The sequence below is a fragment of the Colletotrichum fructicola genome (genome assembly GCF_000319635.2).
Source record: "Colletotrichum fructicola Nara gc5 chromosome Unknown KSG_Nara_v1_contig07, whole genome shotgun sequence".
NCBI classification, from domain to species: domain Eukaryota; kingdom Fungi; phylum Ascomycota; class Sordariomycetes; order Glomerellales; family Glomerellaceae; genus Colletotrichum; species Colletotrichum fructicola.
Window position 1 is genome coordinate 3091986 of NW_027094057.1, and position 23126 is coordinate 3115111.

Here is a 23126-nt window from a genome sequence, read left to right on the forward strand (position 1 = left end):
ACATGGACAAGCTCGCAGACCTCGCGCAGTCAAAGGTGCAGGCGTACCTGAACAAGGACGACGACGACAAGCCGTCGCAGCACCAGTCCTCGCAGGGCTACGGTACGCGCTGCCCAAGCTTCCCCTTCCCCTACCTATCTTTACCCCGCCATCCAGGTGTCCCAGTGCCGGCAGGCGCCCCCTATTACCCCGCGCCCCTCACCCAGCGAGAAAGCTTGTTACTGACGATAGTGTGTGTATTACCACGCAACAGGCCAACCTCTTCCTGGAGGCAACAGTAAGTTTTTGATATTTTGCATTTTATTTACTTTTTTTTGGTTTCTGCGGTCCCCCCTAGTCTTCATCCAAACATCGGTTTGTCTATTGCAGATCTTCCAGGGGTTTGTCAAGATTGTATTTCATGAGGGATTGGGAGGGGGGCTTATTTTGCCGAGAGAAAGATCCCGCATAGGTATCTTTTTCTTTGCTTTTGCAGAGAGACATGAGAATTGTTCACAAAGTTTCCCGAAGCTGATTATTCGACGCGCAGAGGCTCACGGCGGCAACTATCCCGCTGGCGGCGGCGCGTTCCCCGACGACAACGATGACGATTATCGACAGGCCGCCCACCAGGCCTCGCGCCACGCGGGTTCCAGCGGCGACGCGGACCTGTTCTCAACTGTCTTGGGCGCCTTGACGCAGAAGAAGGGGCAGTTGGCGAATGAAGATATTGATGAGGACGGTATGTGGTGGCACTCCTGCGGTCCTTGCATCACTACGGGGTTCTGTTGCTTGTGTTATGTGTTGCGATACTCATACTCATATGTCTGTTTTTGGAAAAAACAGATGCCGTCAAGAAGCACAAGAAGTTCTTTGGCGACGACGACGACGGCGAGAAGGCGGACGACAAGGGCCTCGGTGCCGCGGCCGCGATGCAGGCGCTCAAGATGTTCTCGAGCGGCGAGACGGGCGGGCAGAAGCAGAGCCAGGGCGGGTTCATGGGACTTGCCATGGCGGAGGCTAGTCGGGTGAGTCTTTTCCTTCTCCATGCCACACTGGAGACGGAAAAGCTAAAGCGTGATGTTTCCAGCTGTTCGACCAGCGCCAGTCGCAGGGCAAGGTCGCGGAGGGTACCAGCAAGGAGTCGGCGATCCAGCAGGCCGGCGAGATGGCGCTCAAGATGTACTTCAAGAGCCAGGGGGAGCAGAAGGGCGGGTTTATGGGCTTGGCGTCCAAGTTCCTCACCAAGTGAGGACAGTGCTCACACTCTGAGAGAAGGAGGCAGAGCTCATTTGGTACGATGTGATGATGACGATTATGGATGAGAGCGGTAGACGCGACAGCTACTTGCCTCTTTGTACTGTCTTTAGCGCTTGATAGAATTCCGGTTATTGTTATCCAAACACTACAAGAATATGATGAGATATATCACAACCCCCTTTTCCCCTGTTTTTCTCCACAATAAGTGCCGTACTGTTTTTAGATGTTCTTCTTGGCTTCGAGACCCCCGTTCTTGGTCATCTCAATCACGTCCACCCAGCCCTCGGGCCTCTGCCGGCCCTCCTTGTGCAGATACGTCTCCGCCTCGCGCGCCCAGCCGAGCAGCTGCTCCTCGCATCCCCACTCCGCCATGGCCATCAGCCCGACGGGGATCTTGCCCTCGCCCTGAACGGGGTCGACGTAGCCGACGGGCGCGGTGACGGCGGGGCACCCGCTGACGTTGGCGACGTAGACGTAGCTCATGTTGGCGATGGTGGTGTTGGTGTCGGAGACGCCGTAGGCCTCGTCGCCGGGGTGCTTGGGCCAGCCGGGGAGGGGCGTGGTGGGGGTGACGACGAGCATGCCGGGGTTCTCCTCGAAGAGGTGGGCGAGGTGCTTCATGAGCAGGTCGCGCAGCTGGTTGTACTTCATGTAGTCGCCGGCGGGGGTCTGGGTGCCGACGGACATGGTGACCTTGTTGGCGTGGTTGATGATGGACTGCCAGGCGGCCGGGTCCGGGTGGCGGTGGCGGGCGAGGTCCTGCATCTCGGTCACGCAGGTGGCGGAGTGCATGAGCTGGATCTCGCGGAGGTAGGGGATGCGGATGTTGACGACGGAGTAGCCCTGGGACTTGAAGTTGTCGACGGCGGCGCGGCAGATGGAGGCGACGGGACCTGAGGCCTTGGACCACCACGCCTCGTCGATGGCGATCGTCTTGGGGGCGGAGGGCGAGGGCGGGATGGACGGGGTGTAGAGGCCTTGGATCGGGTCGTCGGGGTTGGGCCGCGACATGAGGCGGTAGGCGATGGTGAGGTCGGAGACGGTGGCGGCGAGGGGACCGACGACGCACATGGAGGAGTTCATGGCGCAGGTGCGGTGGTGGGAGGGCTTGAGGCCGTAGATGCCGTTGAAGGAGGAGGGGATGCGGATGGAGCCGCCGGCGTCGGTGCCGATGGAGATGGGGACGATGCCGGCGCCGAGGGCGGACCCGCCTCCGGAGGAGGATCCGCCGGGGTAGTAGGACTTGTTGTGCCAGTTTGTGGGCGTTCCCCAGCGAGGCTACGAGGGTTAGCAATGGTAATCAATGGGAGCTAGGTTTGTTCCTCACGTTGCAGCCGTTGGTGTCTGCGTGGGAGGTTAGCTTGCGCTTATACTAGATGATGAGAAAGGCGGTTTGTGACTGACCACCACCGAGCTCATGCATGGCATTCTTGCCTAGGACTATGGCACCGGCTGCCTCGAGCTGTTCGACAGGCCACCAAGTCTTTTCGGCGGGCTTGAACCAGGGCAGGTCGGGCCGGTACTGCATGCCGTTGTGGCTGACGTATCCCTTCACGTCGATGTCATCCTTCACTCCAATGGGAACACCGTCGAGGGGTCCCAAGGGCTCGCCGCGGCGCCATCTTTCGGTGGAAGCTCGGGCAGCGTCGATGGCGAGGTCTTCGCGGTCGTGGGATGCCACCCAGGCGTTTGCATACGGACCCGTCTGAGGCGGCGGGTGGCCCTCGGCGCGTCGGATCAGGGGCAGCAGGGCCTGAACGACGTCGAGCGGGGTGACGGCGCCCGTCTTGTAGAGGGCATGGTAGTCTGCGCTGGAGAGGTAGCGGGCCGGCTGGTCTGCTGGGGCCGGGGTGGTGACCTCTGCGGAGAAGGGAATGGGCTCCGGGTGGGATCCCGTCTCGGAGAGACAGATGACGTCGGGCTGGGGACTGGGTTAGAGTCTACGACCGAATCAAGGTCTGGGCATACCAACGGCGAAGCGGTATCTGTAGTCATCTAGGCCTGGAAGGTCCCTAATGGAACCGAATTTGGCGTTGCTCCAGAAGAAGCGCTGGACGGCGCCGGAGTTTGCAAGACTGTGTTGGAGGTTAGCCAGTGGGCCATGGGTGACAATGAGCGACTGAACGTACATGGTTGAGCCAGCGACTAGAGGCCAGCCGCGAAGGACGGGGTTCTGATCCTCCTTCTGGATGTTGGTGTTGACCTGGGTCGGGCCCTCCCGGGCGCCGGGGTAATTGGCGTATTTGCGGTTCGGAGCCATGATCCCGGACTCAATTGAGGTTTAAGCTGTGTTATTCTCTAGTCCCTTCGTTCCACAGAGAAGCTGGGCCGTACGTTGCGATGGAAGCAGTGGTGACGGTCAAGCAACTATCGTGGAACACGAGAAGGAAAGGACGAGGGGCTGAAGTAGAGTGCACCGCGAGGCGGAACACAGGATGAAATGACCGATCCTGCTATTACAGCTCAGGCAACCGGCATCAGATGCCGTTGGGAAGACGTTGGGGGCGGGAGCTTTCAAGTGCAGGCTCGGCTGGAGCTTTAGAGTTTCGGAGCTTGGGGTAAGGTAAGGTAGGACGGGGGAGAGTTGGAGCTTTGCAGTGTGTTGGTTGTGTCGTCTCTGCCTCACCAGCGAACGGACGGACGTTGGGTTGCCGTGGGATTCTCAGAGTGCTTGGGCTGTCTGCCTTTGGGGCGAAAATGGTTGATGAAACGAAACAGATTCGGGGCTCTAGATCTCTTAGCTTGCACTATTCTGGGTAGGTTGCTACAGATCTGGCTGTCGATGTTTGGTACGGGAGCGACGCCAGTGTCTCCCGTCACGTCCCATTTCCACTCACTCGGGATCCACTGGAGCCACAAGAAGCTCTACACTGTATCCTTTCCTCACAGCGCCGAGCTTACCTAGCAGCTGAAAGCCCCATATTTCAGCAGGTGCGATAGCCTACCAGCGAGGTAATGCAGGGATGATCATCTTCGCAGGAGCTTCCTGCCTCGGCATGGCAAGTGGTGCGAGCCGTCGGGAATATTCTGGGTAATAAGCTTGTGAGGCAAACGAAAGTAAGCAATGCAGCACGGCCAGATGATGCTCACCTCATACAATAACAGCCACGTTCAGGAACGAGGGAGGTGGCTCTGTCAAGGACATGATGCACCGATATGTGCAGCCCGGCTGTTTCCATCACTGGGCCCTATTAAGTCTGATGCCAAGTTTCTATTTGTATCCCGTCCGCAGTCTGTCTCCGTGCCGTGCAGACCGCTCCAGCGTCAGAAAACGCTGCAAGCGGTCTGATATCCATTCGTCCCTCTGCCTGAGGTAAGGTAGGTAGGTAGGTACCTTAGTTCATCAGGTACCAAGTCTTCTAGTCTTACCTTAGGTCAGCGCTATCGATAAGACCCAGACCGCTCTACGGAATACACGTACCTGAGCTCTCACCAGGTCGGTCGATTCATCCAGCCGATCTCCCGTCGGTCGGACTGTGATGTCTGGGACACCACTCACGCGACCTGAAGAACACTTAGCGCCTACCCCGTCCGCCAAGCCATTATCACCACGAACATGTCCATTCTCTGCTGGGATATTATAGCTCCAGTGTTAATCGCAAGGGGTACCTACCTAGTACGCTACTTACTCCGCAGATACCACGATGTGAAGGCGCAAGATGGGGGTTGCATCGCTTAGATTGTGAAATGTCACAGGCGCCGAGGTCACCCGTTTCGCCACGGGAAAACAGATAAGATGCTCAAACACGCGCCCCGCGACGGGACGCCTGCGATTTCAGGGTCCCCCATGATCAACGAACTCCCACGATGGCCCGGCTTGTGGGCGCTAGGGGCGTCAGCGTTTGTGTTTTGACACATTTACCCCGCCATCCCACTATGAGCAAGCTCTGAAGCTAACGCGGCGCGCGGCGGACGGGAATGCTTCGACAGGAGCCTCTGCGAAAGAGATTGTCTACCGGATGGCTTGTAGTCGGACGACGGGATGAAGCCTCACCGCAACTGGCTCGGCGGGGGGCATCATTATTCAGCAGATGAAATATCACATGGGGAGCAGGAGGAGAAATCGAGTGTGACCTGAAGGAGCCAATCCATTGACTCTATACTTCTACATACGGCCCGGCTTTCCACTGTGGGAAGCAGTCTGCCTGTTCTAGGCCAGACGAGCCCGTTTCGCTTGCTTGATCGCTCGCTCGAACCAAACGCCGTCCCAAACCAAAGGTCCCTCCTCGAATGCCCTTGGGCCGAGGTCGGGGTGCCTTCCAAAGTCTGTCCAAGCCGTTTCCAACGGCACCCAAGCGAGTGTCCTCCCTTCCTTTTCCTGGGGGAGGTGATGTGTGGTGGTGTCTCATGCCAGAGAGAGAGAGAAAAAGATTCCGAAAACGCCATGCCGATCCATAATATAAAACGAAGGAAATAGAAACCTTTTTCTTTTTTTGCTCATCTGCCCATGCCGATACTTCGTGTGAATGCCGTTCATAATCGTGGGATGTGAGAGCGTGAAATAGTGATGAAAGGTGCCCAAGCCTCTGAAAGGGCACTGGCAATGTCGTAAAAGGAGGCATTGCGCGTGAAAGGGCGGTGTGTGGTGTTTGGGGGTATATGGTGAATGTGAAAAATGCAGGTGACAAGTTCTGTCTGCCCGTGTCATGATGATCGAATCTGTCTTAATCATGCTGGAAGCGGTCGCTTGTAATTCATGTTCCGTGATGGTTGAGATATGTGGCGTCAATTGCGTTGGATCCGCCCCTGAGAGAGGGATCCTCTGCAACTTGACGTGACAGATCAAGAGTGGGCGTAGAAGGATATGTAGAGAGAAGTTTAGCGCTTGGCCATGTTGTTCAGCCGCAGAATTCTAGTCCGGAACCACAAGACGAAGCTGGTCCAGGCACCCTGAGTCTTGCGCTTGGCTGTCAGGGAGCGGCGAGGACCCTCGAAGGTGCTCTGGTCAGCAACAGGCGCCTGGCCTTGGTTGGTACTCTCGTAGCTGCGACCGGCAAATCCAAGCTCGCCCATGGCCACCTTCTCAGCATCAGGGGCAGTCTTCTTGCGGCTGATGGAAGGGCGGATGATTTCGCTGGAGCTGTTGCGGGCGCTGTTGGTGAAGCTCTGCTTGCGTGCAGCCTCCTTGGCCTCTCGCTTGGCCTGGATTTGCTGCTCTTGTTGCAGCATCTGCTGTTCCTTCTCAAAGCGCTGGGCTTCCTTCAGGTTTGCGCGCTCCTGCTTGCGCTGGTCTTCTTTGGCCTTCTTGGCGTCCTTGAGGCGCTCCTTCTCCTGCCAGCGGCGTCTCTCCTCTCGGATGCGTTCCTGGTGGTAGTTGGAGTCCAGCTCAGAGCGGGAGCGGAGGCGGAAGCCCTCGAGAGAGGTTCGTAGGGGAGACATGGCGGTGGTTGACGTGGAAGGGGATGTTGTTGATAATGGCGAAAAGGTAGGCGCAGTGCTGGAGACCGTGGCAGACTCTGACTTCCTGCCGACAATGTTGATGTCGGAGTGGCTTGAGACGTGGACGAGTCGCGACGAGGCTGCGTTGGAGTTTGTGCGGCTGGTGTTGATGCGCAGTGAGAGGGGTCCGGTGGTGTGGATGTCGGATAAAGATGACGTACGGCTGGTTAATGACGGGCGCCGGGGATACGATGTTGAGCTGTTCACGATGGTAGTGGAGGAGGGGGGTGTTGGGTGGTAGTTGGGGCGTTGGTGACTTGAGGTTTTGCCAAAGTGATGCTGGTCGAGCAGGTCGTCGTCGTCCTCGGTGATGGTGGGAGAGTAGTCGCGAGGGCCGCTGGGGACGGCGGCGGTGGTTTCCCTCTCGAAGCTGGTGAAAGAATTGGCGTACGAGAGCGGCGGTGTCGAGGTGCGCGGCGTTTGCTGGAAAGGGTGGACGAAGCTGCCGTTTCGCTGGCCGCTGCCGTTGGTTGCTATACTGACGTGGGAGGTGCCGCTGGTTGACCGCGCGTGGCTGAATTTGCTCCTTCCGTTGCTGTTTCCAGTGTTGAGCTCTGTAGCCGAGATGCTGAAGCTGACGTCCCGCCCTCCAAACGAGCCTTCCCTTTCTCTCCCCAGGCTCCCACCGTAGTTGCCAAACGACGTCTGCTCGTCCCAACCACGGTCTAGGTCGAGCGAATTCTTCTCCGAGTGCGACAGCTTTTTCAATATCGGCTTGACCACCGTCTTACTGCGCGACTTCGACAGCTTGCCTGTGGGCGCAGAGCCCGGCAAGTCTGTATACGACGCCATTGCGACAGTTGCAACAACACCCGCAGTCCTTCCCCTACACGGCTCTTCTTCTGCTGCACTGTACAACCAGAGTCGACGTCGAAGTCCTGCTTTCCTTGCGACCAACCGAGCACCACTGCTTGATCGTGGTGGCCTGTCGTCGTTTCCAAGCGGTCTCGTCCAACTGGCGATTGGCTACGGCGTACTGCCAGACCAGAAGAACTCCTCCACCATGCAGGCCGGGCGGCAAACCGCTCCCCCGATTTGGAGACGCCTCTCTCTTACAGCGACAATGAAGACCAGTCGAGATGCATAGATCGTACACCAGGTGAGCGGAACGACGACGACGGAGGAGATGGCTGCAGCAACGTTGAGCGGCAGCAATGTTTCGGTGCCAGAGACGAGTGTCTGTGGAGGTGACGGTGAGCACACGACTTAAATCCACAGGGTCAAAGACGCGTCGGTCATGTCATTCAACATACGGTGAGTGTTGGACCCAGCTGGGAGGGGGAGCGAGATGAGCGGCGCCGGGGGGTTATCTAATGGGCGAGATGAAGGGTGGGCGCGACAGGCTGACGCAGCGGAATGGGCGGAGTACAAGGCGGATGGGATGGGATAGGATGGGATGGGACGGCCCAGGATGGGGGATGGATGGATCGATGGAGAGAGAATGTGGCGGTCGTCTCGGCCTGCCTCACCCGTCGCTTTCAGCAACTCGCTCACTCTGCCCTCGAGGGTCTGAATCAGTGATTGCAAGCCTGCTCGGCTCGACCCGAAGCTCCCAGAAGTCAACAGACTCGGCATCGACCTTGCCGCTCTTATTGTTGACAATGCCGCAAAGTGCAAGATGCTCGCCAACGGGGCAGCGGAGAGAAACAAGGTGAGGGGAGGGGAAACGAGAACGGGGAAACGAGACACAAGAACAGCCAGACCGACACCCCAACCGCAGAGCCAAAGCCAGCTACACAAGGGCCAGCGTCCGCATCGGCGGCAGGCCAGAGACACCGCAGCGAGCCCAGGCCACCGCCAGACCTGCGCCGAGTATCCGCAACCCGCTTGGCTACGCCTGATTCAGCCTCATTCCTTTCCCAACTGGCATGGAGCACGTGGGGGAAACCAAGAAATGCGCCCGGAGGAAGGATCAGAGGCGACCGACCGACCGAGCAGGAACGAGACGAGACTTTGACAGAGAAAGGAGGGGTCACCCTTCTAGAGCAGAAGCAATGGTGTGGCGTCCTTGGAACCTTTTGCCAACCGGTTTTAAGGTTGCGGGCTCTCAGGACAAGCCCAGAGGCCTGTTGTTCCACGGTTGCTTTCGGCGTTGTCTGGGCCAAGGACCGACCAGACGGCGGTTTTTTTTTTTTCCTACACTACTTTCTATTGCCTGGGTTGGGTTTGTTTACACGACCAAGATGTTTTGTTGATGTTGCGGCTTTTTCCAAGGGTCTCCCCTCAAGCGGGCGTTACCAATGTTGTGAGAGAAAAGGCGGGTTCGTGGACCTCGGGCGGCCGAATGAGAGGCCTCAAGAAGGGACGGAGACCCGGACTGGAGGTTCTCGAAAACAAAACTAATGAATATTTTCTGGGTCCGTCCCGGGGGGTCGACGAGTGGAACGGACGGGGGGGATTTGACGTCGCTGATGGCAAAGAAGCTGGGCGAAGCGAAGCCGTGCAAGCGGTGGTGGGAAGGAAACGGAAGGCAAGGGAAGCTCAGGAGCCTGTCGAGGAACAGAGGAACAAACACCGACACAAACCAGCAGCAGAGAAACTTGCGGTGGGAGAGGTACAACAAGCACTGGCGCTGGGCTGGGCGTTGGCATTGGCAGTGGCAGTGACATGGGTTGCCTCTGCTGAGCACATCCTCGACGCCGAGCGCAGTCGCCAAAGAACGTGACCTACATACACGAGTTCCTCGTCGTCGCCCATTGCCCCTCGTTACTTACGCACATACGCGCGCGCACACGCAAGAAGTGCGTCTGGCAATCCTACGTTGCGCCCAGCCAAGAGGCCGAAGCAGCAACAGTAACAGTGACAAAAACGGTCTGAGATTGATGGGATGAAATGGGATGGACGTAGCGGGCAGACTCAGAGGAACGAAACGACCCAGTTCTGCAGAGACCTTGCGTCCAGGGCCGTCAGCATGCGCACACAGGCACAACCTTACACAGTTACACAGAAACTGGACGGTTGGCAGGTCACCCTCAGTTTGCTCTGCTTCGGAACAGTATCATCTAAACACCACAAACCCGCCGACTCAAGACTTGCAATTTCTTCAGCTCGCTCGCTAGTGGCGAATGCAGCTCGGGTGTTAGCTTCCAGGAAGCTGGTTGTATGTTTGCGGATGTACAGTCAGAGAGTCGCTCCGAGGAAGAACAAAAGGCAGCACAGGTCGGAGGGACCACGACGAAGGACCAACGCGACAAAGTCCGGGGGGCACAGGTCGATCCCGTCGTTCTCGAATTGAAACAGCGCTGCATCGAGCTAAAGGCGAACAGTCTGCGAATGAAAAGGCGCCAAATCCCAGGGCCGTCAATGTCACGGCCCCGTTTACCCCCAGCATCCGGCGCATCCCCGTCCCCGGTCCCCAGCCACCCCATCCTCGTCTTGACCACTCACCGTCCGGCTGCGGTCTATTCCCAGTCAGGCTCACAGTTCACGGGATGCTGTCCCCATGCGAACGAGACTCGAGGACGAAGGGAAGCAGAGGGCAGTCCGAGGAACGGGCACAGTTTCTTGTTTCCGTTGGCAGCAAATCATGGTCTTCCTTGGCCACCACTATCAGCCATTCGCAAACGCCAAAGGGCAGAGAATCTTCAAATCAAATCACTCAATCAACATGAACCTTCCGGCCCGAATTCCAGGCGCACCCACCCCCACATCATCCTGCATCCTGCGAAAATGACGCCGGCTTTCCCCCCAATCAACATCGTCAAATGCCTCACTCAAACAGGAAGAAGCTTGTCTCTGACGCTTATTATATCAGACTTTGTGAGCGCGTGTGTTCTCTCTCAAGAGTTGGAAAAGTCAAATGACAAAGTGGCATTCCTTGGGTCGATCTTCATCGTTCGATGCAAAGCCAACTGCCAAGTCAAACCTACCCAGCCAGGCAAGCTGGAGACAGTAGCAAAGCGGCCCGAGGCTCGTCATCGTCGTGGCTGGTCTTCAGTGGTATCCGGCGGCGCCATCATCGACGATTCAGGGCCCTGCATCTGTACTCAGCTGCGAATGTCTCCCGCGCAGCCTAGTTGGCCCGCCGCCCGCCACCACCACCATGGTCAACAACCACAACTGATTCCTGCTTTGCCTCCTTCCGCCTCCTCTCCATCTGACAGGCTGCTCCCCCGCACCTGGCCCGGTAGCAGTTTCACGAATCAACTTTCACAGCGAGGCCAGCAGAGTGAAGTGACGAAAAAGCCCAGCCCGGCGCAGCAACGCACCACCACCAACCACAACCCACTCTGCCCAAGCCTACTGGACCGTCTACCCCGCCACCGGAGCGCCTTGCAGCTTCGCAGCGGATACTCTAAGCAATTACATATGAGGTGCAATAATTGCGCCGCCCGGCCGCTGTACGTGGGCTCTCGGAAGCGTTCGTGTAGACCGGCCTGTCCGCTATTGAGGGGCTTCATTGGACCTGAACCCGCCCTGTCTTCCGTCGGCATCCTGTCACGCCCACGCATACGTCTTACACAGTGAAGATAAGATGGTGCTCGAGTCCCACGATGCAGCAGAAAATTATCAAACCACCGGATGAGGTACGACACATGGCCGGCCTCGCGATGCCAACATCGTCCACCACTCTGAGCAACGCCTTGCCGCTCAAACCCGCACCTTAAGCAGTCCCACTCGCCTCCGACCCGGCCCCTCTCCCCGAACTCATGCCCATCTAAACTCAATCTCGAGTTGTCGCATCTCGAACCATGTTTCGTCCGCTGCACGGATGTCGCGAACAGGCCAGCGCACATTCTTGATCATGCAAAAAACCCCGGATCCAGACGTGTTCAAGACTTGACCAACCTCCCTTACTGTCACACACACACATACGCACACGCGCATATCCAACACACAATGAACGGGCATGTCGGGAGGATTTTGCAAGAAATCCTGTGTGTAAGAAGTAGGTTACACCAGTCAACGTACAACTCTTACATGAGCGTCCTGCGGTAGCATGCAGGCAGCAGGCAAGCAAGCACACAAGCAAACCACAGTAGGCTGTGTCCTTCCTCTTCATTGAACCTGCTTACGCCTGCTTCCCAAGAGCACCCCCGCCCTTTCCTCCTGCCCTCCTCTTCGTCCCATTCGCCGACCCTCCTGCTCGGGAAAAGATAGCTCCCCAATCCCGCAGGTTGGCGCATACGTCCTACGGGAACTATTGCCCGCGCGCAGCATCAGCAAGCCAGAAATAGATGACACACCATGATGGACTGAGGAGGAGTCCAACCTTGCGTGTTGGCTCCCTCGACCTTGTCTGTCCTCCCGCTTCCCGCATCGGGGTAGTCCCAGCTGCCGCCAACATCACAATTCCGGAACGCGGACGGCGCACGGCTGGATAGTTGTTCTCTTCGGGCTCTCTCCATCTGCCTACCACAGTATTCTGTTGGAGAACTCGGGTGCGGAGAGAGATCAGATCAAACGCCACTTGACACTTTGATGCTAAAACATAACGGCTACAACTGACAGAATAAAAGAAGAAAAATAAGTTCGTCAGATTTAGACTTCTGTCGCCGACGTTTGGCACCCGGGCCAGCAAGCGACACCCACCCTGTCCAAGTTCTCCAGAAAGCGAATCGAATCGTACATCGTCATCCCCCCGGAGTCTCACCGGTCTATCTCCATCTGTCTATCTCACGGACAACCGACCGTCGCGTGGGAGCCAGGAACTGTCCCTTGCGTAGGCGTGATGTGTCACAAAGTCTAGCCCTTCCTCCTCCTTCCTCCCTCGCCTGAACGAACAGACACGGGGGGGAAGCATAAAGATCAAACCGCTTTAACCGCTTTGCTGTCCTCGCCCAATATATGTTAGAGTTTAAACAAGAAAACTGGTCCTTCCTCCCCAATCCATTCGAAATTCTCTTGAGAGCAACGACAACGGGCCATTTGTCGTGTATGCATTGTAAACACGGGCTCCTGGAGGAAACAAACTCCTTGTTTGTTGTCTGGGAGGAGAAGAAAGCTTTTTGATCATCCAACAATGTTCTCGTCCAACAATGCGGATAGCTAAAGTCAGCTCAGTTGTTGGCTAGAAAACCAAACTCAACTCATCCTGCAGGGCTTACACGGCATGTTCATACCGAGGAATGGTGCGATATTCAGAAACGACGCTGACATGCAATGCTCGAATTCCAACACATTGTCAAAGGAGAATTGTCGAAAGAAAGCAACCCTTGCGTGGCAATTACTGAACATTGAAAGTTTGCTAAACGCATCATTGTCTTCTGAAAGACCCCATGTTTGCCTCAACAGTTCAGCTGCCTGCTAGAACAAGGGGGCAGTATCTGGATCGTTGGCCGTGTTCCTGCTAGGGAAAAGACTTATACGCGATATGTATAGGCTGTCATTGTACGTGATCGATCATCTGAGACGCCGGAGAGGCATCACTTTAAGCATTCCTTCAGGTGCGCGCAATGCAGTCAAGATAATGCAATGTTGTTCGTCCATGACGGAGCGACGCTCGCATCTTTTTGCCAAAGATGTCTTGCTGTTGCTGTTGTCGTTGTGTCTGGCACATGTATGTTTTTCCAGCATCACGTCCTTCTTCCAGAAACCTGGCATCATCTAGTTTCTGGCCATCTCTCCGTCCGCCTACCCGCACGTGTCCAAGACTAGACCCGAGAAGAAATCTACCGTCACCTACAACACAACCCGCGGATGGATATAAGCGTAGTACTTCGTCAGAAGACTGTCTATTTTCTGTGCCTACTTAGTTCTGTACGGCATATTCTTTTGTCTTGGAAACGACGAGGCGATTTAGGTAGAGGGGCTTACAAAAATTCAAGGATCATACGGACATTGTGTATTGCACCTCGAAGAAAAAGCAAAGACACACGATACGGTCCCATATCTCGGGAAGTTGTGTGATTCGCACATAATGGCAGATGTCCCCACCATGTGAAGAGGAGATCATTTACGTTCCACGAAGTGAAAAGAGGCTTGAAAGCGAATTTCGCGATGGTGTAGGCGATGATGATGGCTCGAGGGAGGGGATGATCAGGGGGCTTGAAAACGTCCCGAGTGAAAACGTCGCCCAGCCCAATTCCTATTCCACGCCAATCTGAGTTCAAATTTACGTATCACGATAAGCCCCCGACATATTACCGCTGAAGAATGCCTGCCATGCTGGACGCTTGCGGAGTGGTGGTGAGGTTGGAATGGGAGAGAAAAGAAAACGCGGGGTGGTTTGGACGTGTCGTTCGCGGCTGGTCCATTCCAGAGGGGGGGGAGGGGAAAGAGAGAGGCAGAGACGCGGAAACGTCACTTCCCCCGCCGTCGTCATCGGCTGTCAACGGCATTTCCTCTCTCAATGTCACCTACGTGTGTGCAAATGCTGATGCAGAGTGTGTATGTAGGTAGCATGTCGGAAGGGTCTCGTGATCCCATCCAGTTTCCTTCTGCGTGGGATGATGCCATCATGTGACGGCACGGCGGCATCCGCTACAGACCCCGGTTCGCTGCGGCCGTAATATCATCTTAAAGATATCCGGTCGTCTTTGGAGTGGTCTGATACCTGTGATATTTAGGCATACAATACTGTCGCACGTCCCGCATCCCTCCTTCTCCCAGCCAAGGCGGCTGGCTTATTTTGAGATTGGGCTACGATATGTTGTCTCACCTGACCCGCTGCCCTTTGGAGTTAAGTATCGCGTTCCCACAAAACCAAACATGGAATCTGCGCATCTGACTTGCTTCAGATGTCGAGGCCGCGCGCTTTGTCCACGAGAAGGCAACCGACTGTTGAACCAGGAAGGGAACAAAGTGATATCAGGTCATCTTTGACTTGGATAAAGCCCGGGTCAGTATCTCAAAGTTGAGATGACGTCCCGAGGAGCGGCTAGTCGCGCGGGATCGTCAACGTCGTCCGTCGCTTGACGGAACAATCCCCCAAACAGCACACGGCGTCCAGTCGCACGCCGTCACCCGGTACCGCGTCGCACCTCTCCAAGGTCATCGCGCGGCTATCCAAGAGCGAGACAAGGCCTTGTTACTTGACGAGCGTGGCGCGCATTCGTCAAAGCAGTTGTGTGCCTCTGGCCCGAAGCTTGATGCAGATCAGTGTGTGCCTCCTGTCTTTGCCACCCTCGTCTAGGTGAGAAGGCTGCCGCGTGCCGGCCGAATGCTCCTGTCGATCCTTGACTGAGTGCCCAACGGGCCACCTAATGCCAGGTCCCGCAATTTCTGTCTTCTTTGTTCCACGTTGTTTGTTCTCTTTTGAGCAACTGCTAAAACCTGTTGTCTTTCAGAGCCGCAATTCATCGACACTTGTCTCTGTGAATCCTCAATTGACTCAGGCTGAGCGTTCAACCACTCTGTCAGCCAAGCACTGACCCCGAACCCCTGATGAGTTACTGCTTCAGCCTGATATCAATTCAAACGGCAGCAGAGGGTGTCGAACAGACGGCGAGTGCCATGCCTCATTTCGTTCAACACGGCCGCGTTTCTCGACCGGCTCAGGCATCTGAGACAGCACAAATCTCTGCTCGAATACCTTCTCTTCCCGGAGCACAACGTCCACCAAACGATCCTTGAGGGATCTCGCACAGTGACCACGTTCGCTTGCATTGGAACTTGATTGTTCCCCTCCGGCTTTCCAGAGCTGCAGGATGAAGATCCACTGCGTGTTGAAGCAGCCTCCCAGAGGACTCTGCGCTGCCGCTCCGGTACCGGGAAAATGGCACAATCCCGAACACACCCCGTGTATATGGAGAGCATAGCCACTCGTTGCCCGTCGAGGCGCTTAGAGGATCTTCAGGTCTCGAGCAATGGCCCAGGGAAGTACTCGGTAGGTAGAATGAGGTATCTCGTCGGTCCTTGTCGGTGTCTGATCCATGGACCTAGATCATTCTCTCGGAGTCTACGGCAGGCTGTCCGTCTCATCAGGCCGGATCTGGTAAGCATGTCGAGGCTTCAGGGCCGCCCGTCCAGGGGCTTCACCACTGAGCATCGTGAGATTTGAATTCGCATGCGGGGAAGGTGGCGATTGTGGAAAGGTCCGACGATGATCATGAAGGCCAGTACAGGGCGTACGATGCCTAGGAGGGCGTGTGAAGTCGAGATAGGAAACGGAAGGACGCCGAGGTCACTTGACAGCTATCCCACGTTCTTCAACGGGCCTACCAGATCTTGGGGCGACTTGCCGGTCCTTCTGGACGCGAATCAGTCAGGTCCCATGACCGTCTATCTCTTGGACCACGGGAAGATGGGTTACGGCAGGACAGGAGGCGAAGTCATCCTCGAGCAGTGAATGGCTCGTGTTTGATAAAGGAGAGACCTTTTGTGGAGGCTTGACTCACCTGGGGCGAAGTCCGTATCATCACAACTCTCAGCAGAGATGCATCAATGCGCCAGTTCTGTCCCGTAGCCCGCACATTGCCACCAGGCCTGTCACAGTGATCAATGAGAGTTCAATGTACTGACTCTCTCTTGAGGTGTGTCCTCATCACGACTTGGAAGCCCTTGGTAGACGAGCGCAAAGGCTGGTCTCCAAACGGCGCAGTCCATTAGAAGGCTCATTCGATCGGCCTCAACAATCATGCCGTATGATGGCAATGTAGGTCACCTTGCATGGTGATGGACACGCCTCCGGCTTGAAGTTCCCCGAGACCAAGCGAAGTCGTGCATTTTGGATATGCGAAGGAATTTGCCCAGCCAACAGAATCCGTTTCGTCTGTGTGAGGGTTTGGCCCTGGTCACCACACCGCCATAGCAAATGGCGGCGGCAGAGGCGTCTTCGGTTACACAGCCATCATCGTATGAGTTTCGACACTGATGTTCCAGAATCGTCCAGATAACTCGCAATAGCGCAAGTGTTATGATTTCGCCAGAAACGTCCGGAATAACAGAGTCGACAGCTCATCTTGGACTACCAAATGGACGAGGCCGCATCAACCCTTGGACCTTGCACCCTGTGAGACTTGCATTAGAGAGATTCGACAGCTCACGACGCTGCAACGTATGCAGCAGCGTGTACGCACTCCAACGCCGCGGATAACTGAGTTCATAATGACAAAGCGGAGTTGGAAGGGAAATCTCGCTCACAGAAGGGTTTCCTTGGCCTCTGCAGCCTGTGCGGCGTCAGTATGTTCCAGCAAAGACGATTGGACCTGCAGTTCTGTTTAGCCAGCAGACTGACAGCAATAACGGTGCATGAGACTGGGAGGATGTACTTGTATGCGCATCATCCAAGATCGCCCACTCCGGAATGTGCTTTCCTGCTTCCCCGAAGCATGCTTCCCGCACTATTTCACCATTCCCACCTTGGGTTGTCATCAGGGCCTGGATCCATCGCAGGCCGCGTGGGTGTATAGACCATCCAAATGTGGAAGTGAAGCCTGCCCAGATTTCCACGAGAAGGACACCCAAGGCACTCCCCGCCGCACCCAAGGGACTGGGGCCTGACGTATGATGACGGAGAATCCTTAGGACACCATCACATAAGCCGCGGGGGTAAAATTTGGCTGGGCAGGAATGACGGAACAAGAAGGCTGCTGCATGAAAAGACACTGCAAGAGGTCACAGTAAGCAGGACCATTACGAGAATGTACATGCTCTAGCCCACTTGTATGCTTTCCAGAGACGATTGCGATATGCTTGGGGATCCTTCGAATGGCCCGGTCATTCGGGATGAAAATACTGTGAGCCATCGATAGGAGGCTGCCGGCCAGGGCGAAACACGCAGGCGGGGGTTCCAGTGCGTCTCTTCCAGCGAGAATCAGACCATGGATATCCAGCAGTTTGGGAGCGGTTCCAGCGCCTCTCGACCAAGGAAACCACGTTCTAGGCTCCGTGACCTCGCTTCTTGGCTTCGACCGTTGACGAATGCCGGCTTGCAGCACGCCGGGTCTGCCGGCGCAACTCGCCCGCAGTTCCGACGCTGGCAACCATAACGGTTGGCTGCACGGCCGGTATCAGCGATGAGAAGCCTGCCAGACGAGTATTTTAAACTGCATTGTGCAGGGACCTGACACTGTGGAGACGGCCGAGCAGCTGAGATGTGAGGAGCTCGTGGTAGGACTGATTTTACTCCAGCTTGGTCGCATCAGATCGCGATCTGATCAGGCCATAGAGTCAATATTGGACCTGCACATGCTGTCGTCAGGTCAGACGTCAAGATATGAAGTTTGCCAGTCTCGCCCTCTGTCTTAGTCTGAAGCTGCGTCATTGAGGTTCTGTACGAGAAGAGTGTCAGCATGTTGAGACTCGAGAGAGCACACACACGCGGAACACGGGCGGCACCTGCGTTCTAAACACGAGCCTACTGTCGATACTTGACAGCTCACAAAGTGATAGAGGCCATTCTGTCTGAGTCCGGAATGGAGTCGCCTGGCAGTTTGATAGTCTGCATACTCATGCCGCGATTCCATGCAGAGTTTTCCGAGTGGGCTCAAGCTTGAATGCTGTCTCTCGAAAGGTGCGTGTGGGCGCAAGTAACATAGTGGACCCTGAAGAAACATCCGACGAAGCAGGACGAGTGAGTGAGCGTGTGTCACCTCCCTCCACCCTATGCAACCTCCACCAACAGCTCCAGAGTGGGCTTGTTTGCCTTGGAAACTTGATTATTGTGCAATGCTTCCGTTGTTAAGAAGCATGCCGAGCTTCCTGCAAAAGACAACCTTTTCGCCGGATATGTTGCAACGCTGGTCGTGGAAGTATGAGAGTGCGACTTGCAGTTGAGGTTGAGAGTTGAGTGGTTGCGAGTGCATGGCGGCCGATCTGACAACCAGCGACTCCTCTACGTTTGGCATTTGCTTGACAACGCCTGCTCCGTGCTCTGGTCCGTGTGTCATCCGAACCGGACGGCAGCCATTCTTCAAGCACGCCTCTTTGAGGCATACCTAGGTACCTGCCCATGGACTGTGTCCGAAGAGGCTAAAACATTCTGGGGAGTCCCTGGCCGCTTGCCCCAGAGTATCAGTCGCGATTCGCGCTCTAAATAGACAAGGGAACAGACGATCTTCTGCCCGGGGCTTGACGTCTCCATAAGCTGCTGGCTAGAGCTCCAATGTGAAATGAGAAATGAGCCTCGATTGTTCGTGTCTTTTACGCTCTCCATCGCCTCTTAGTACTGAAGGTAGGAATGATATCCTACTGTGTGACACAGTTGGTACCAATGCTGTTGTTGCTGTCTCGGCACCTCGGCCTAGCGACAGGAAAAAAGCCTTGCTTTCCGGCAAAACGTAGCCAAGTAAATAGCTCTACGGGCCCTGGGTGCGACCGGAGCGTGTCCAGTTGCAGAAAAAGAGCCTGGTCGCAGTGTGGAGGGAGATAGCGAGGCTGGGCAGGCAGGCAACTGGGGAGGGGGGCTGAATGCATGCTGTAAGTACTGTCGTACACTCAGTGATCCTAGGCCGGATGTCTCCAAGACGGGGGTTCCGCTGGCGTCGGCTCGGTCTTGAGGCGTGCGGATTGCGGGAGCGCTGATGAGGAGCAGGTCCCGCAGTGTGCCGGAATCGCAGGCTGGCTGGCCGCGCTCACTCGACGGGGCCATGACTCGTCGTGGCCACTGAGCTCCGACTTGTTTACTTGACGGGTATATCGTGTCAAAGTATGCCTTGTTGAAGTTGATAGCGAGCGGGCTTTATGCATAATGGATCGATTCGTGGTCGTGCGGAGAGCCAATGTGGTTCGTTGTATATCAATAGAGACAGGCAATCCGGCGCGGGCAACTCTGCCGATGCGCCTCGGCAGTAAGGACAGAGTGACGGCTCTGATTCAGCGGCCGCGCAAGTTGCATTCCGCCCGGGGCCGTGTCAATCATGACAGAAGACGATGGAAGGACAGAGCCATAGTTTCCAAACATTGGGGGCCCGTCTCAAGTTTCTGGAAATCCGGCTGGTAGCGACATGCAAACTCTTGTGCAAGCGGCTGGCGTTGGTTCAGCGTCCGGTGCGGTGCGGCTGGACAGAGCAAGCTGAGATGGTGTAGCAGCAATTGGGACGGTGGCGGGCGGATTGCAGAGCAGTAGATCGATCAATTCGCCATTGACGGCAGCAGAGGCCATTGGATGACGGAATACAGTTGGCGATGTGGTGGGATCAGATGCCAGCCAAGACGAGGTAGCTGAATAGCATCCAGTGGCATCGTACCGGTGCGTACGGCTTGTCCATGGCGGCCCACCTCGCAATGTCAAGCTACTGCGAAGTAAGGTCGAGCTTCCCTGTGACGGTGATCTGTGGTGGACTTTAGCAGTTCCCAATGGGGCCAGGCGCATCCCACCATGCCCTGACTCCACGCTGCCTGCTGGTGAGTGTCAGAGGGCGTAGCATTCAAAGTGCTGCTGCTGTAGGCAAGGCAAGGTACTTTGTTAGCCCACACCCGTGTCGGTCATCGACCGTCCAAGGTACGAGGCAGTTGAGCAGACGAGAAGGGAGGGACATGGTCGAGTATCAGAAGAGACGATGTAGCGTGGGCGGGAAGGCGGGTTGGGGATCTTTCTTGCGAGCAATTTCTGTCGAATATCCACAGACGGACGATGGATGCGTTGTCGCATGGTTTTTGGACGTGAAAGGTAAGGTACAGTTGCAGTATCCGTTTTCTGTAGCCAGGTACGGACATTGAGCGACAAGCATCCCGTTGACGAGGGCCAGACTCGCCAACAACGAATGGGACCCTCCGGGGGGCTCATTGAGACCCCCATGTTGCCGAACGGCGCATGCGGCCGCCGAGTTCCATTGCGTACGGGAGAAGTGGCCGAGGCAGGGCAACGAGAAATCTGGCACCTGTGCGTGTCAACGATGATGGCTCGTTGGCGACAACACAGCACGGCTTTCCTCAGGCTGGAAACATGATCGTGGACCAAGTACGAGGATATCTTGACTTGAGGCAGACCAGGTTGTGCGACGAAGCACGATGGAGGGAACTTTTGTGGGCACGGCAAATCCATCGAAGCCCGCGATAAGACCCGGGGCGCTGCCGTCGACGGTCGAAGTTGACGGGACAGACTGGAGCCGACATGGCTTCGCCGGAGCAACTCCGGAGCAGTCGACGGGAGAAGCCCAAGTCAGGAACCTCGCCTGACAGACAGCGTGGAGGAAGGTCGTGCAGAGCTCGAGGTACCTTAGCAAGGGGAAGGGAGCATTCGTGGAGAAGGCTGTCCGACGACCCTATCTCAATGCATCCGGGTCCGTAAGGTATGCATATTCGTACACTGGAGGGTACCCTTACGCCTCTCCATGCTCGAAGCAGGCCAAGAGAAGAGAGACATTGGACATGCCTGGGAGAAGTGACGGCTCGTGTCAATCAACGAGGAGAGGAAGGGTGTGCGTCGTGTGTGCGCGTGTGCCGTTGATGATGATTTGCATCAAACATTTTGTGGGCACGGCGGGAGAAAGAATCCTTGTGAGATTAATTTGGCAACACCAACGGGCGACGGGATGCTTTCCGCGGCACGCTTGAAGCGCAGGGCAGGCGGGCGGGGGACGGGAATATCGACGAAGGGCAGGCAGGCAGGCAGGCAGGCACTTGCTTGGGGAGGAAGGAGCAATCCATAGCAGGTCGCGGTGCACCTTCCATCACCCATCACCACGGGCAGTCATGAGGTACACCTAGTTACCTACCTTAACTTAAGGTAAGGTAGGTAGTTGGGGTCGTGATGCTGGGTTGGGTGGAGGTGGAGAGGCATCTGTGAGGTTAAGCAGGAACAGACGTCGTCGTGCTTGCCATCCCTGGCCTCGGTAAGGCACCTGCCTCACCTTGCTTCACCTCAGGCAGGTGGCTCCGGGGTAGGAATGCTGGGTTTCGGCAGGAGAGGCAGGAACCATCTTGGACGTGCCTACCTTATCGCGTTTGGGTTGCCCGTCTATCGGTCTTGCATCCGCAGTCTGTGTTCTGGAATTCTACGCAGGACCTACCTTACCTGATCCCGTACTTTATGCATCCATCCCATCACACCGAGGCGGCAACCAACGCACTTCCGTTGCCATGGGAAAGTGCTCTGCTTCACCGAGGCAGGTAACCTTTGTTTCGTTGCCTTACCTTGGGTTGGTCGGGAGGTAGGTAAGGTAGGTACGGATACAGATGGAAACCTGGAAGGCGGAAAGGTCGATGCTGGCCTGGACCTGTCTCTCTGTCTGTCACTCCAGATGCCGTTTCGGATGGCTGAGTCAATCTGCAAGCGCCTCACCTCTCACATTCCGTCATGGCCAACGGAAGAAGCGCTCAGGGCCCTCTCCATGTCCTCTTGCAGCCCTCCCATCGCATCCATCAACATCGCGCTAAGGCAAGCTTCGTTTCTTCCCCAACTAAATTGGACCGAGACATTCGTCAACCCGCCTCCAACACCTCTGAGCCATCGTAAGCCAGTAAGTCACGCCCGTTGCCATCTCAAAACCCACAAAAACAACAGCCCTCTTGTCCATGCAGCTGGACATATGCTAATGCTGATGCTAGTCTTGATCACATCCCATCACGTTATTCCACCTTCCCGCCCGCACCCAAGGAATGTCTCTCCGTCGCTCCGTGACGCTTCCAATCACGATTGAGACCGCAAATGCCCTTCGGCCAAGAGGGGCACGACCGGACTTATTCTCCTCCTGCCAGACTCGAACGGCGGGCTTGCTTGTATCATGCAAAAAGACAACGGCTTCACAAAACGGGACATCCGCATGTGGCAGCCGTTGCCGAATGGCCGATCCGGCTGCCACCCAACCATCCATAATCGAAGCCCACCCAGCAAGATAGCCACACCCATCGACCCAGCCCCGGCCGCTCTTCGCCTTCACTCGCCTTGCTACCTCCAACAACTCCGACTACGAGTCCCAACACCGTTGTTCTTGTCTCGTTCCATCCCGTCCATCCAGATCCTCCGCAGCGCATTACCTAACGCAAGCCCATGCCCCGATCATCTCCAGCAGACCCTAACGGATCCCTATCTCGTCTGGGTAAAGGCACGACGTCTTTCTGTCCTTATACAGCAAGGCTTCGTCCTGCGAGCCCTCCCCTCTCATGTAATCGAGATCATGACAGAATAACAAGTCCGCAACTTGGCGCTACACACCACACCTAATCTATTCATCACACCTCGTCCTTGCCGTCTTGCACCTACACCATGCAAGTGCTTTCTGATGTCAGGTCTAAACGTGGGTGTGATGGACTGATCACTGTCTCACGCAGATGCACGCAATTCGCAGTTTTAGGTCTTTCCCATCAGGTTAACGGCTTCAATGGCTTGGAGCTGCAGGACACACCAGCTCGATGTGGTGGTCAGTTGAATGAGGGGGACCCCGAGATAGCGGCCGGCACAAGCCAAATCCAGCGGCACATACTACCTTTTGACAATTTTTTTCTTCCCGCCTCGCACGAAAAGCGCGAAGCACATGCCTGACTTGCGGATTTTGTTGCCTACGCTGGCTTGTACTATCCTTCGCACACGCACTCGGACGGCACGGGTGAAGTCAAAGGGCATGTAGATCGTGTGTGTGACAAACAGCCGGCTGGGCTTGTCTGTGCATCCGGTCCGGACCTCT

At 56.1% G+C, this 23126-nt stretch overlaps 8 protein-coding genes across 8 annotated transcripts; 4 read left to right on the top strand and 4 right to left on the bottom strand.

The window, feature by feature from the left end:
- Positions 1–2: 2 nt before the first annotated feature.
- On the top strand, positions 3–1231 carry CGGC5_v012561 (uncharacterized protein; the record flags this gene model as incomplete). Its single annotated transcript, XM_032030322.1, has 5 exons — positions 3–102; positions 254–277; positions 530–721; positions 826–1007; positions 1070–1231. 5 exons carry the CDS (start codon positions 3–5, stop codon positions 1229–1231), a joined length of 660 nt encoding a protein of 219 aa, XP_031890019.1.
- A 227-nt stretch (positions 1232–1458) lies between these two features.
- On the bottom strand, positions 1459–3499 carry FAAH-0 (Fatty acid amide hydrolase; the record flags this gene model as incomplete). The annotated part of the gene is made up of 5 exons (XM_032030321.1): positions 1459–2517; positions 2567–2583; positions 2644–3160; positions 3212–3314; positions 3369–3499. The coding sequence occupies 5 exons, from the start codon at positions 3497–3499 to the stop codon at positions 1459–1461; spliced, it is 1827 nt and encodes a 608-aa protein (XP_031890117.1).
- Positions 3500–6057: 2558 nt separating this feature from the next.
- On the bottom strand, positions 6058–7470 carry CGGC5_v012563 (uncharacterized protein; the record flags this gene model as incomplete). The annotated part of the gene is made up of 1 exon (XM_032030320.1): positions 6058–7470. One exon carries the CDS (start codon positions 7468–7470, stop codon positions 6058–6060), a length of 1413 nt encoding a protein of 470 aa, XP_031890012.1.
- Positions 7471–7644: 174 nt separating this feature from the next.
- On the bottom strand, positions 7645–8253 carry CGGC5_v012564 (uncharacterized protein; the record flags this gene model as incomplete). Its single annotated transcript, XM_066152714.1, has 3 exons — positions 7645–7857; positions 7932–7949; positions 8173–8253. 3 exons carry the CDS (start codon positions 8251–8253, stop codon positions 7645–7647), a joined length of 312 nt encoding a protein of 103 aa, XP_066007936.1.
- A 3364-nt stretch (positions 8254–11617) lies between these two features.
- CGGC5_v012565 (uncharacterized protein) lies at positions 11618–11869 on the top strand (the record flags this gene model as incomplete). Its single annotated transcript, XM_066152715.1, has 2 exons — positions 11618–11656; positions 11708–11869. 2 exons carry the CDS (start codon positions 11618–11620, stop codon positions 11867–11869), a joined length of 201 nt encoding a protein of 66 aa, XP_066007935.1.
- Positions 11870–15334: 3465 nt separating this feature from the next.
- On the top strand, positions 15335–15699 carry CGGC5_v012566 (uncharacterized protein; the record flags this gene model as incomplete). Its single annotated transcript, XM_032030318.2, has 3 exons — positions 15335–15445; positions 15502–15553; positions 15614–15699. The coding sequence occupies 3 exons, from the start codon at positions 15335–15337 to the stop codon at positions 15697–15699; spliced, it is 249 nt and encodes an 82-aa protein (XP_031889966.2).
- A 43-nt stretch (positions 15700–15742) lies between these two features.
- CGGC5_v012567 (uncharacterized protein) lies at positions 15743–16811 on the bottom strand (the record flags this gene model as incomplete). The annotated part of the gene is made up of 5 exons (XM_066152716.1): positions 15743–15808; positions 15957–16044; positions 16561–16568; positions 16702–16727; positions 16796–16811. The coding sequence occupies 5 exons, from the start codon at positions 16809–16811 to the stop codon at positions 15743–15745; spliced, it is 204 nt and encodes a 67-aa protein (XP_066007934.1).
- A 4932-nt stretch (positions 16812–21743) lies between these two features.
- Positions 21744–22056, top strand: CGGC5_v012568 (uncharacterized protein; the record flags this gene model as incomplete). The annotated part of the gene is made up of 2 exons (XM_066152717.1): positions 21744–21962; positions 22051–22056. 2 exons carry the CDS (start codon positions 21744–21746, stop codon positions 22054–22056), a joined length of 225 nt encoding a protein of 74 aa, XP_066007933.1.
- Positions 22057–23126: the final 1070 nt, after the last annotated feature.